Source organism: Pleurodeles waltl, chromosome 3_1 (genome assembly GCF_031143425.1).
Source record: "Pleurodeles waltl isolate 20211129_DDA chromosome 3_1, aPleWal1.hap1.20221129, whole genome shotgun sequence".
Lineage (NCBI taxonomy): Eukaryota > Metazoa > Chordata > Amphibia > Caudata > Salamandridae > Pleurodeles > Pleurodeles waltl.
This window is the reverse complement of record NC_090440.1, coordinates 230,418,474-230,432,094: the sequence shown is the minus strand read 5'-3', so window position 1 is coordinate 230,432,094 and position 13,621 is coordinate 230,418,474. Positions and strand designations below refer to the sequence as shown.

General features: G+C 43.0%; 1 protein-coding gene across 6 annotated transcripts in view; it reads left to right on the top strand.

Annotated features, from left to right (window-relative positions):
* Positions 1–13,621, top strand: part of PARP6 (poly(ADP-ribose) polymerase family member 6) — a 216,417-nt gene that overhangs the window by 102,139 nt on the left and 100,657 nt on the right. For all 6 annotated transcript variants that reach the window (XR_011201330.1, XR_011201332.1, XM_069222273.1 and 3 more), the window contains 4 exons: positions 2,127–2,180; positions 9,445–9,540; positions 9,764–9,856; positions 13,486–13,611. Coding sequence is in view for 4 of the 6 variants with exons in the window: in XM_069222273.1 (XP_069078374.1) it covers positions 2,127–2,180; positions 9,445–9,540; positions 9,764–9,856; positions 13,486–13,611 (369 nt within the window). In the remaining 2 variants the exon portion in view is untranslated. The remainder of the gene's footprint in view (positions 1–2,126; positions 2,181–9,444; positions 9,541–9,763; positions 9,857–13,485; positions 13,612–13,621) is intronic.

Sequence of the window (13,621 nt, the reverse complement as noted above, 5' to 3'; positions counted from 1 at the left end):
AAAAAGAAAAAAAATACATTTAGCAGTTTCATTTTTTAAGAGTAGGCGATGGTCTGATACAGAATCGCATTTTGCATTTGTACATATGAAAAAGCATTTTTGACCAAAAAAATAAGTTGTACATCTGGCCCCTAGAGTCTTATCTTCACCATGTACAGTCTCTTTGGGGCAGTCAGAGTAACACAGTTGACCTCTAACACACTTGATGCCAGAGTAGACCCTTAGCCATATTGAATAGTTGAACCATTCAAAATTCTGGTATTGAAAGTGTTTATATAAGTGGCTTCAGTGTCTATTTGCTTCAAGTGCCAGTACTGCTATTCTGTAAAAGGGTCAGGTCCAGGACTCTTCTTAGCTAATCACTCTTCAGACCTCTGCAATGAGCTCTTTAAGTTTAAGAAGCAGACATATTTTTCTGATCCCTCTATTTCACTTGCCTTGGCTTATTTATTGGGCCTGTAAGTGTGTACAACCTATGTGAAATCAGACTGGTATTGTTGAGCCAGAGTAGGAGTAATATCCTGGAATAGCTTGTGCTGTAGCTAGCCATAACCTCCCTCCTGAACATGACATTGTCACTGTACAGTAACAGTGAAGGAATATTTAGAACAAAAATACATTGCATATATGGTGCAACAATGAGATAGTTTTTTTTGCCTGGGAAGGAATTCATGATCAGGGCACCTTTAGACAGTCACACCTCTGTCCAGGGACCTACTTTGCAAAAGTGCTAGCTAGCCCCTCGTTGGCTTCTGTGCTGGTACTTCACCCCCGTGAATCAGCAAGAAAGGATTACATTTGGAGCTGTGTGATGCCAGGCTTGAAACTGGGAGTCCTGCTCTCCAGTTCTTCTATTGTGTTACTTAAGTCAGATGCCGATCTCTTTTCTTTATCACCAAATTAAGGAGTCTGTGGGTGTTTCTACTTTTTCCTCTGACTATAATTAGTCAATATCTGCAATGCATTTGCTTCTCTAAGCCCTTGTTTCTCCTCACATTGAATAACATTTGTCATTGGTTAACACAAATGCCTCTTCAGTGTCTTAGAGAACCCACAACCACATAAATGCAATTTCTCATGGATTCCAAGAACAGAGAGGTGACACACTGAATTAAGGGGTCATGAAGAACTTTGTTCACCAATGCTTCCTAGTTTGCTCAGGTCAACTCCAGCTCTCCAGCCATTAACATTCCAAACAAGCTCAGCTTTGGAACAAACAAAGGTGAGAGGAAAAGGGGGAGTTAAAAAAAGAGGAACACGTAACAGGAGTGAATGAAGAAAGGCAGAGAAGTGTACTTATCACATATTAGTTTTCTTTGTGGGCCAGAAAAAAAGTTTAGAGACTTTGGGCCAGATGTATAAAGCATATGTGCCATCACAAAAGGTCCGATTTGCAGAATTGGGCCATTTGCAACTGCAAAAAAAGGCTTTTTGTCACATATGAATCACAAATTGCAATTCAGTGATATATTATGAACTGACAAATTGGCTTTGTAACCAAGTACTGATTTGGTATTTGGAAGGGGTGTGTTTAGATCTTCTGTTCCAAATACCGAATTGGAATGGGATGCATTAATGTTTTGTCACTGAATTCCGGTACTTTACCGACAACAAACGTGTAGTGGTAAATCATTCGCAAACTCTTGCAGAACACATCAGTCTTGTCTTGCTACTTCTTTTACTGTGTTAGCTCAGGGGTACTTACCATGCAGTTCTCCCAGTGAACCTTAATCCTGAACCCCAGTTAATGTAATGAGGCATTGTGGATTTAAGTGCATAGCTCTTACACTGTACTTACTTCCAACTTGCAGCACCCAAGTTTTTCTACATCAGGAACCCCATGACCCGGAAACACTTCCTCTCAGACTTTGTGATTTTATATTTCACTGCCTTCCTTTTTTACCTTTTACTGGTGAACTAGTTTTGACTGTTAAATTTACAGGTCTTATATTTGTGTTCGCTTAGCAGTTAGTTGGTTTGAAGCCATGAAAGCTGTCTCACGGGAGTCTCTCACTGCAAATCATGCCTTACTGGCATAGGATAGGTTCTATGGAGCAAATGATATTTAACAATTTACATTCCCTTTCAACAATGCACAACACTCATGTTGCTTTGTGTTCTTGCAGGTGAGCGGACACTGCAAGAACATCCCAACTTTGGAGTTTGGCTTCCTCGTTCAGGTGAGTGAGAAGGTGTGAGGTTGCAATATGGTGCCTGAAAGGACAAGGGGATGTGATAATACCTGATAGAACATGTGTTGATGGACTGTGACCTGGGACAGGGTGGTGAAGATATGGACGCATATGGAAGCATGTACAGGCATCAAGTGCAAGTTTGTGAGTACAGTCCCAGGAAATAGTGAGACTGAGAGTTTAAGGAGACTAAGAGTATGGGACTGGGAGAATCAGGCAAATGGGAGGATCTCTAAATAAGGTGGCATCTCATCAACAGGGTGAAGGTAAGAGCATGCATTGACCTGGTGTGCCAGTGGACAGTCTACTATGATCTAAATAAGTGGTTCTTAACTTGTGGGCCAGGGACCCCTGGAGGTCTGCAACACCTACTCAGGCGCCTGCGACTGCTTAGAAATAAATAATATTAACAGATTGATATCCAGTACCGCTTGAGGGCCCAGGATGTAACCGGTACGCCCTGCACCAGGCACTCAGGGAAGCGCTAGCGCTGCCCCCGAGGGCCTCCCACCCATCCCCCAGGCATGGCCAGAAGGGGAATCGCTTCCCCTTCCACATCTGACCCCACCCCCGATGTTTGATGACATTGACCTCATCAGAGGTCGCCTTCCATCGCTGAGGTTCCAGCGCGACCGAGGAGAAACAGATTAGTTTCTCCTCAGTACATGGGCAGGGGAGGTCAGGAAGGCATGAAAAGGAAGGGAAAGGCTTTTCCTTTCCTTCTCATGTCTCTCTGAGCATTCCTTCAGCACAATCGCATAGAGATTGTGCTGCAGGAATGCCACTAGAAACCAGGGATTTTTGTTTTTGGTTGAAATGACATGAGGGGAGCAACCTCTTTGGCAAGGGTCGCTCCCCAAGGGGGTGCATTTTATCTAAGGCCATTTCTGCCCCATCGGACTATATTAATTAGGCCGATCTGTCCCCGAATAGAAGCCATTGGACACCAGGGCTGTTTTTTTAAAAATTATGTTTATAAGGGGAGCAACCCCTTAGGCAAGGGTTGCTCCCCGAGGGGCAATTTTACTATTAGGACTTTTCTGCCACCCTGGGGGCAGATCGGCCTATATTAATTAGGCCTATCTGCCCCCAGAGGGAGACACCAGGGATTTTTTTTTTAATTGGCATAAGGGGAATGACCCCTTTGGCAAGAGTCGCTCCCCTAGAGTGACATTTTTTCTAAGGCAATTTCTGTCCCCCAGAGGCAGGTCTGCCTATGTTAATTAGGCCGATCTGCCCCCGGGGGAGGCAGAAGCCACTAGACACCAGGGATTTTTTTAGTTTATATTGATAAGGGGAGCAACCCATTAGGCAATGGTCACTCCCCAGGGGCAATTTTTTATTAGGCCTTTTCTGCGCCCCCTGGGGGCAGATCGGCCTATATTAATTAGGCCGATCTTCCCCCAAGGGGTGCAGAAACCACCAGGCACCAGAGATTTTTTTGTGTGTTTTTTACACATGGGGAGCAACCCCTTAGGCAAGGGTCATTCCCCTTGGGGTCAAATTTATTTTAGGCGGCTTCTGCTCCACTTGGAGGCATTCCCCAAAGGGGGCAAAAACCACTAGACACCAGGGATTTTTTTTTTGTGCCAATTTCACGCAAGGGTGCGACCCCCTAGGCAAGGATCACTCCCCTGGGGGCAAATTTATTTGGGGACCCACCAGAGACCAGGTAAGATTTTTTTTCAAAAAAGAGGGTGGGGGTATGACCATACCTCCACCCCAAATAAATGGGGACAAAGTTGTTCTGCCCACCGGTGGGCAGATGGGGCAGTTACCCCCGATCCACTCCCCGGCCGGGGGGGGGAGGGGTAGGACAGAAGGCCCACTACATGCAAGGGAATTTAAAAAAAAAAAAATAGTGGGGTGGTGGCTCCCAACCAGTATAGGCATGGTTATGCCCACACCCCAACTGAAGGGGGTAACAGTCTTTCATTCCTTATCTTATCCCAACGGCAAGCAAGAGGACATTTGATTACTTTGGGTTTTGGTTTTACAGTTGGGCCATGAAAGCTTTTCTAACTCTCAAAATCGACCCACTTGCAATGGTTAGGGCTGCAGTTTTTGGACTTTGGGACGCTGCCATGTGGAAAAATCTACGAGACCTAGACACATCTGAAAACTAAACATCTGGGTGAGTCCAGGGTGGGGTGCTTCACATGCACCCCGCACCATTTTCTTACCCACTGTGCCCTGCAAACCTCCAACTTTGCTTGAAATTACACATTTTTCCCATATTTTTGTGATGGAACCTTCCGAGATCTGCAGGAATCCTCAAAATTCCTACCACCCAGCATTGTCGCATCTATACCGATAAAAATTCTGACCCACTTGTCAGCCAAAAATATTTTTTTTCCAAACTGCTCTTTTGGACCCGCTTTGGATCCCCCTCATTTTCAACATGTTTTTGGCTCTTCCCTGTCACAGGCACTTGGCCCACCTACACAAGTGAGGTATCATTTTTACCAAGAGACTGAGGGGAATGTTGGGTGTTAGGAAATTTGTGCCGGTGCGGTGATCCCACACAGAAATGTGGGAAAATGTGATTTATTAGCTAAATTTGAGGTTTGCTGAGGATTCTGGGTAAGAAAACACTGGGGGATCCACGCAAGTCACACCTCTCTGGACTCCCTTGGGTGCCTAGTTTTCAGAAATGTTTGGGTTTGGTAGGTTTCCCTAGATGGCTGCTGAGCCCAGGATGAAAAACGCTGGTGCCCCCCGCAAAAACACGTAGTTTTGTATTTGATCATTTTGAGGTGTCCACATAATGTTTTGGGGCATTTCCTTTCGCGGGCACTAGGCCTAACCACACAAGTGAGGTACCATTTTTATCAGGAGATGTGGTGGAACGCTGGGTAGTAGGAAGTTTGGGGCTCTCTTCAGATTCCAGAACTGTGCAGCACCGAAATGTGAGTAAAAAGTACTTTTTGCCAAATTTTGAGGTTTGCTAAGGATTCCGGGTAATAGAACCTGGTGAGAGCACCACAAGTTACCCCATCCTAAGTTCCCCTAGGTGTCTAGTTTAAAAAAATGTATAGGTTTGCTAGGTTTCCCTAGGTGCTGGCTGAGCTAGAGGCCAAAATACACAGCTAGGCACTTTGCAAAAAACAGGTCAGTTTACTTTGGCAATATGTGATGTGTCCACGTTGTGTTTTGGGGCATTTCCTTTCGCTGGAACTAGGCCTACCGACACAAGTGAGGTACCATTTTTATCGGGAGACTTGGGGGAACACAGAATAGCAGAACAAGTGTTATTGCCCCTTGTCTTTCTCTACATTTTTCCTTCCAAGTGTAAGACTGTGTAAAAAAGACGTCTATTTGAGAAATGCCCTGTAATTCACATGCTAGGGGGACCCCAGAATTCAGAGATGTGCAAATAACCACTGCTTCTCAACACCTTATCCGGTGCCCATATTGGAAATACAAAGGTTTCCTTGATACCTACTTGTCACTTTTTATATTTCACCAAATGATTTGCTGTATACCCGGTATACAATGAAAATCCATTACAAGGTGCAGCTCCTTTATTGGCTCTGGGTACCTAGAGTTCTTGATGAACATACAAGCCTTATATATCCCCACAACCAGAAGAGTCCAGCAGACATAACAGTATATTACTTTTGAAAATCTTACATTGCATGAAAACGTTACAGAGTAAAACGCAGAGAAAAATGGCTGTTTTTTCCCCCTCAATTTCAATATTTCTTTTATTTCAGTTGTTATTTTCTGTAGGAAAACCTTGTAGGATCTACACAAATGACCCCTTGCTGAATTCAGAATTTTGTCTACTTTTTAAAAATGTTAAGCTGTCCGGGATCCGTTGGTTTCATACCCATTTTCTGTCACTAACTGGAAGTAGGCTAAAAGCACAAAAAATAGTAAAAAGTGGGTATAAATGCCATAATTGTGTTGAAAAATTAGATTTTCTGATTCAAGTCTGCCTGTTCCTGGAAGCCGGGAAGATGGTGATTTTAGCATCGCAAACCCTTTGTCATGGAAAAAATCACAAGCTTTCTTCTGCAGCCCTTTTCCCATTTTTTTTTTTTTAAATAAAAATGTAGCTGTATTTTGGCAAATTTCTTGGTCTCCTCCAGGGGAACCCACAAACTCTGGGTATCTCTAGAATCCCTAGGATGTTGGAAAAAAAGGACACAAATTTGGCGTGGGTATCTTATTTGTGAACAAACAGTTATGAGGGCCTAAACGCAAACAGCCCCAAATAGCCAAAAAAAGGCCTTGCACCCGAGGGGTAAAAGGCCTGGCAGCGAAGGGGTTACGTTCTCAGTAAATGTGAAGGAATTTAAAATTGTAAGCTAAAAACTTGGTATTCTCAGATCTATTTGTGGTAGCAGTAAAAAGTCCAAACAGAATATAGTATGGATGATGGATGGCCTCAGTTGAATTTAGAAAATGACTAACTTTACTATTTAAATTAAAATGTATATTTTTTTATATTTGTTAATTAAATGAAATATTTATTCATTTTGGATTTATTTGTTGAATGCTTCTTTCTTTATTTTTGTGTATTATTCTGTAGTTTAAATCATTAAAATTGCTTAGGTCTGGGTCCTCAGCTTCTAGTAATAACTACGTAGGAGTCACCAGGTTCCAATAATGATTCACTGGGGGTCCTCGGGTTCTAGTTATGATTAAGTGGGGGCTTGCAGAAGTCAAAAGGTTAAGAACCGCTGGTCCAAATAACTGCTTTATTATTTTGTAACTGGGAGAGGCCAACTGAGAAATGAGAGGACCAGAGGCTTGGGAGAAGGAACTTCAAGTAATTGCAAATATAGTCAATTTATGATCTAAAATCACCTCACAATTTTCTAGTGATTTCTTACTTTTAAGCGTCCAGTAGTACATTTTGTTTTCTAAAAGATAATTGTTTCTATTTCTGACACCTTAGTCTAGAGTCGCATAGTTTCATTTTGTTTGTCTCGTGGCTAGATCTGCAATAGTCATTTAAAAACCACAAAGGCTATTGGAGCCATCAGTCGGTTATAGAAAGTGTGATGTTGTGTGATTTGTCTTTTTTGTGCATGTCAATGTCCTTTGTACCATATTTTTGTGTTTCCTTGCTCCAAATCCTGGATTCTATGGCGTTCTAAGACTAATGTTCCTTGAGTAGCAATTGGATTGATCAGTTTGGAGGAAGGGCTAAATAAAGGTCTCACAAATACTCCTTGTGGGGCTGCTATGCATTACAGAGGTTTAGTTGTCAGTTAAGGCATTCTGCAGGAAGTATATTTTCACGGTTGTTGATGAGAGAAGTGTATTTTGTGTCTATCTGTCTGAATCTCCCTTTTCTCCTACTCCCTTAATTTTCTATGTCACTTCCCACCGATTGTAAATGTTGTAGAGCCAGAAAACAACGTTAGGCTATGATTACTCTGATTATTCAATTTTTACTAGTAGTTGTAGTCTCTCTGCTGTTTTCAAAATCATGCTAAATAATCATGCTTCAAACTGGCAATCCTGGTTGTGTGGTTCATATTGCAGCAGGATCAATGCTAGTCTCTGTTTAAAGTGGCATAGTGGGTGAAAACGATGGACTGGCATGTGGATGCAAGGGATTTCTGGTGGCTGAGAGTTTTTGTAAGCGTCCACCCATCACCTTTGTTTTTTCCTTTCCATACATCATAGCCATCATACTGATGTAATCAGCAATGATCTGCTCCCATGCTAAGAGACAGTGGCCCTTAAGTCTTGGGGAGAAACTAGACTTGGACCAATGTGTGACGCACCAGGAGCTGTGGAAGAGCTGCAGATGCTACCCACAGCCCCCCCCCCCCCCCCCATTTGCTATAATCTACCCAACTACCCACAGCATGGAACTAAACATTTACCTCCTGCTTCAAGCAGATGAGAAATAGATACACATTTGGGCGTGGCAATCTTTGAAAGATGCTTGCTGTATTAACACCCGGTTGGAGTATTTTACATGGATTCACATATTACCTATATGCTACATCTCCATACTCCATACTACTTGTTACTCGAGGCAAGAAGAGTGATGTCCATGTTGCAGAAGAAAGCGCTTGTTACCGTGACTACAAACTATTCAACGGAACTATTCCTTTTTAAATGTTAGAAGTACAGTTACAAATGTAGCCACAAGATGGCAGAGAGTGCACGCATGTAAAACTGGAACGATACCGAGCAGCAGAATAAATCGGTGGGCAAATACTGCCCTAACTAATCTGACATATTCATAATCAGTGAAGCTGCATGCGAATCAGGGCAGCCCACAGCAAAGTACCTGAATTCAGAGTGACAACATTATACAGGGCTTCTCGGTCTGCCACTCGCCTACAAAATGTTTTGACTTCACTAATTTCTTTAATGATGCTTCACGGCCATTCTCGTGTGACTGGATCCCTGACAACCAGTCCCAAATTACGCGAATCCAAACTCGCTTGAAGTAATAATTCGTAAAGGACTACCATAAATACCTCTGGAAACATTTGTGAATCCCTAAAATCGCACACCTCGGAGGGAGTAAACTGGCAGGTGAAGATTTCCAAACATTGTTGTGCCTCGGGGCCCCTGCAGGCAGTACAGAGAGATGTCTGTGCTACTTAGAAATACACAGAACATGCTAATGTAAGACTGTAAGACGGCGCAGCTAGGACCTGCGGATCATGTGTGGGCTTCGAAGTGAGAAAGTCTCTTAGCATCTCCAGCCTCACAGACTCAAGTGCACAGGATTATTTGGGTGTTTTTACAGGAGTCGGAATATGGAGAACTCATGGAGGTGAAGTGTTGCTGAGGTTCCTGTTGATGAATGAAGGATCCCTTGGATTTTTAAGAATTCCATGGGAATTATTTTCCTACCTCAGTAGAAAGTTATTTTGGTTATTGTCAGAGAAGTAGCAACTTTCTCATCTTGATGGAGAAGGAAGGGTTCTTGCAGGTTTGCTGGGGGAATGAGTTGTATTTTGGAATCATATCTTGTAGGTGGAGGATCCCTGGGTGATTTTGTATTCCTGGCAAAGAGCTGTTTTTGTAATTTGTGTGGTTTGCGTATGCAGATATTGGATTTAGCTGCGTTTGAAGCTTTTTGGGCATCTTGTGTTGTTACTGAACGGATTTCTGGGGCTCTTATACCATAGAACAGGGGGGTATTTGGCGATGGTGTGAATACTGGTAAGGAGCTTTGGAAACTTTCTTTCTTGTGTGTCTTCTTAGGAGGGCGGGATTCACGAATAGAGATTGGTGTGTCCAAATCACAATTCTTTTCTGTGTTTGACAGATGATGAAGTACGCAGAGCAGCGGATTCCCACCCTTAACGAGTACTGCGTGGTGTGTGACGAGCAACATGTATTTCAGAATGCATCCATGCTAAAGGTACATGACGGTGTAGGTCTACATCATTGGACATCTCTGCCCTAATACTGATCCCTCTCAAAGGATGACCGCTCATTCACTATGCTCCTTCACTTATTTCAGCACGTGATTGGCAGGTTTTTCTTGTGGGGAGTTTCTGGATAAAGTACAGAAGGATTTCATTCCTTAGGTTGTACCAAAAAGATGCGCGCCTTTAATCCGTCTTTCACCTTTTTCACTACAGCCTGCAGTGTGTACCCGGGAGCTATGTGTCTTCTCATTCTACACCCTGGGAGTGATGTCTGGTGCTGCAGAAGAGGTGGCCACAGGAGCGGAGGTAAACCTGAGTCTTCACACTAAAACCAAGCTGTCATGCTCTCAGTACACCTTCCACACCCACATTAAATCTATCAAAGTGACACTATACTCATCACTAGTCTTTCACACCAGCTCTTAAGAATGTATGCACACACTTAAAAGCTGTTTCCCCCAGTGTAATGCTTTCATGGTTCATTTTAGAAATTGGGGTATTCATTGAGGGGGGTAGGTACCTACCTAAAAAGGGGTAAAGTGTAGCGCTTTCAATGGTTAAGTAAAAAATCTGTGGGAATACCACACAAAAAATGGTCCTTTCCAACAGTCCACTTGTTTTTTTATTGAGTTTTAATAGAAGGTCAGGAGAATATGACAAATTGAGAAGCCCCCCATCCCCCTTTGATCCCCACAATCCCCAATCCCCAGGTACAGCTCACAACCAGATTCTCGTCTCTTTAAGGGGCCCTGACATGGCCGAGCAAACCACGATTCACAGTTTTATTGATAGGACAATAGACCTAGGTATTTACTGCAGACCCTCACCCTCTCGCCCCTCAGCGAGGTAAATTATCTGGAGCGCTGTTAAGGATCTTGGGCATGTAAGCAATTCGGTGACCTTAGAGAAGAACTGCTATAGAAGTCTATAGAACCAGTCTATTATCAAGGTGGGGCACTCTGTACATCATTCCACATTATTGTCAGGTTAGCCGTGAGCTGCAACACTGAATCTAATGAGTTAAGACCCTTTGTTGACCCCCATCCAACCTCTGGCATCCAGCCTAGTAGTATACCAGGAGTCATCCTTGGGATTGGGATGTCTCTGATTGGTTTTACATCATTATGCACACCCTGGTAGAACTCCTGGATCTTGGCTCACTTCCACATCATGTGTGTGATGGTATCTTTCTGCCACCTAAAAGCGTTATGACCCACAATAAAAGATACACACACATATACAAACACTCGCATTTTCAACAGATGTAAAATCTTCACACCTAATCAGAAGCCTCTCCACACCACACATAGTCCATCCATTATATTCCTGTTTTCACTGGCTCTGAAGCAAGTACCGTTCTATAAATGGAATCAGGGGAACTGTCAGACTATTTCAGGGAGAGGAAGTCTTATTCTTTTAATTGTGCAAGCAACTATTCAACCTAGAAATATAATTTTACCCCACTTAGTAGATTCCTAATGCACCCTGAAAAAGTTTATTACGCTCAACATCTGGTTCTTCGCACATGAGAGAGGCTGGTGAAAAAGCACCCCACAGTGCACGCCATGCACCTCAGCTCTGACGATGCTTCAAGAATTTTTGTTGGACTGCTGCTGTATCTCCGGGGAAGTAGCAGTTTGTACTGTAAGTCATTCTATGTCTGCTATGAACTTGGTATTCATGTACAGAGCACAACAAACCTTTCAACATCTATGAGCTGTATATGAATTTATGGCAACCATACTTCTCTACCACCGACCTGGGAAATCACCACTGTGCCTATAAGAGGTCAAAGGGGAGGACTTAGAACTCAAACACTTGACCCCACCACTGGAATTGCAGGACACGGTGGTGATGGCCGAAGATAGAAGGTGTTTTGACATCCAATCAGATCATTCAGTCACTCATTCGGTAGCAGAAAATGCCTTTGGAGGTGAATTCCTTCCACCTTAAAGTTCCAGTAAACTAACCACTCATTGAATTCTCTCAGACTTGTGATCAGACACAATTCTTTCTATTTCTTTTCCATCAGGAACAAATTGCTCCGAAAACCTCTTAGATTAAGAGAGCAATGGGAACTAGCCCATTTAGCCATTCGCTCTGGAACCTCTGCATCCACCCTGGTTCTTCTGGGAGTTTTGGAAGTTTGGTTGCTAAGTCAAGGGCTCTCTCCTTAGCCCAGTCTGAGCAAAAAGGATTCTTGATTGAAGCCTGGACTTTATCTAGAGAGACTAAGGCCACAACGAACTTGCTGATCACTTTGAGGAAAGATTCACCAAAAAGGCCCAAATCCACGATAGGGGCCAACTCCTAGTTCTTCACACCCTGCCAGCTTAGGTTGCGCTTTAATATTTAGGGCACATCAGTGCTCCTTGCACAAGGGTCAGTTGGCTTTAGCCAAAAAGCAGATTACTCATTACGCGCAGCCAGACAGAATCTCTGGTAAAATCAGGCTACCACAAACTTTGGTATTTTACACTATGTGAACCCTTCTGAGCCTATGGACAGGAGGGTAAAGGGGTGATGTATGCATGTTCTTCAGAAAGGCATCTTTCAGCATTTTAAATATATCAATTGACTAGGGTTTCCATTTCCCAAGCTGAAATTAACATGGCACTTACAACTGCTATTACTGATGAATTTGAATATTTTATAATTTCCTTGAGAAGATGGATTCTCCATGAAATACTTTGATGAAAGTGCGACACAATTTGAGGTAAATGCCTCTATTAAGACCTTTGGCATGGTCTCTCATGGCATTAGGTTCTATTACCCCAGTAGTCAACTCCCTTTACACACTGGTGGTGCGGTGTCAGTGGGTACTTGCCTCCTTTCTAAAGTTTCTACTAGAAAAAGGACTATTACTCCCAACATCAGAAACTTTCTGCATGAGACAGGCCGGTGTGAACACCTTCCAACCTTTGAAGTAGCTTTCACAACAGTATGCATCAATTTTTGTTGAGGCCGATGGCCTTTGGAGTGCATGTCAATTAGATTTTGTGTTCTGCACATAGCAAGACTGAGAGTAGGAGCCCCTTTACATGGGATCGTCTTGACACAACACATCAGCTTATGGGCATGCAAACTGAAGAGGTGACAGATACCTGACAGATACCTGAGACCCTTCTTGTCTTCTTTCCGGAGCCTGCCTATATCCCTTCTGTTGGCCCTATGGCCATCAGTTGTTCATATTATCCTGTCATTTAGAAAGAAAACCAAATGCATAGATAGAGTTAGTGAAAAGAAAAATAGTAAATGCCAAAACAGTCTCCTTAAAGAACATCCACTGCTTTTATGAGAGACAAACACATTTCTTCAATGCCAACATCAAAGACGGCCCCAAGCTTTATAAACAAATCCTGCAGAGAATTTCAGCCTGAGTTGTTTGTGTGTGAGTTTGGATGCACACGTGTATGTGTTCATATTTATGTCTGTTTCTGTGTCTTTCCTCCAGATGCTCAGAAAACATTCTGCATTAGTATTGTGTACATAGTATGTCGAAACAAGTCTAAAGTCTCCATTTCGTCAGAAATAAACCATCTAAGCTGTCTCATTTAAAACTGTCGAGTCCCAGAGTTCAAAAGTGATGGTCTGTCTGTTGTCTGTCTGTCTGGTCATGCTTACTTTGAAGGGTATGACCTCACCAACCTCGCCTTCTAAGCCAGGAAGGTGGGGTCAACACCCAAGCTGCTTAAAAAATGTTTGTGAGAGATCAAGTGTATTGATAGAAGTAAAGAGGCAGCGAATGAAGTAATGCAGATCAAATTGAAGAATATTCCAGGAAATTAACAATCTAAAGGTGCCTTGGAGTCGTTATTGTTAGTTGTGTCTGTGTTTCTGTGGTTCAGCCATCATCACGATTCAGAATCTGCTCTTGCAGAAGTTCGAAGATCTGCTTTTTTGATGGCCACGTATTCATTCTTTCCTTCTTTCAGGTAGTAGACCTGTTGGTAGCAATGTGCAGAGCAGCCTTGGAGTCCCCAAGAAAAAGCATCATCTTCGAACCCTACCCCTCAGTGGTGGACCCAAATGACCCTAAAACACTTGCCTTTAACCCTAAGGTAATGGTCT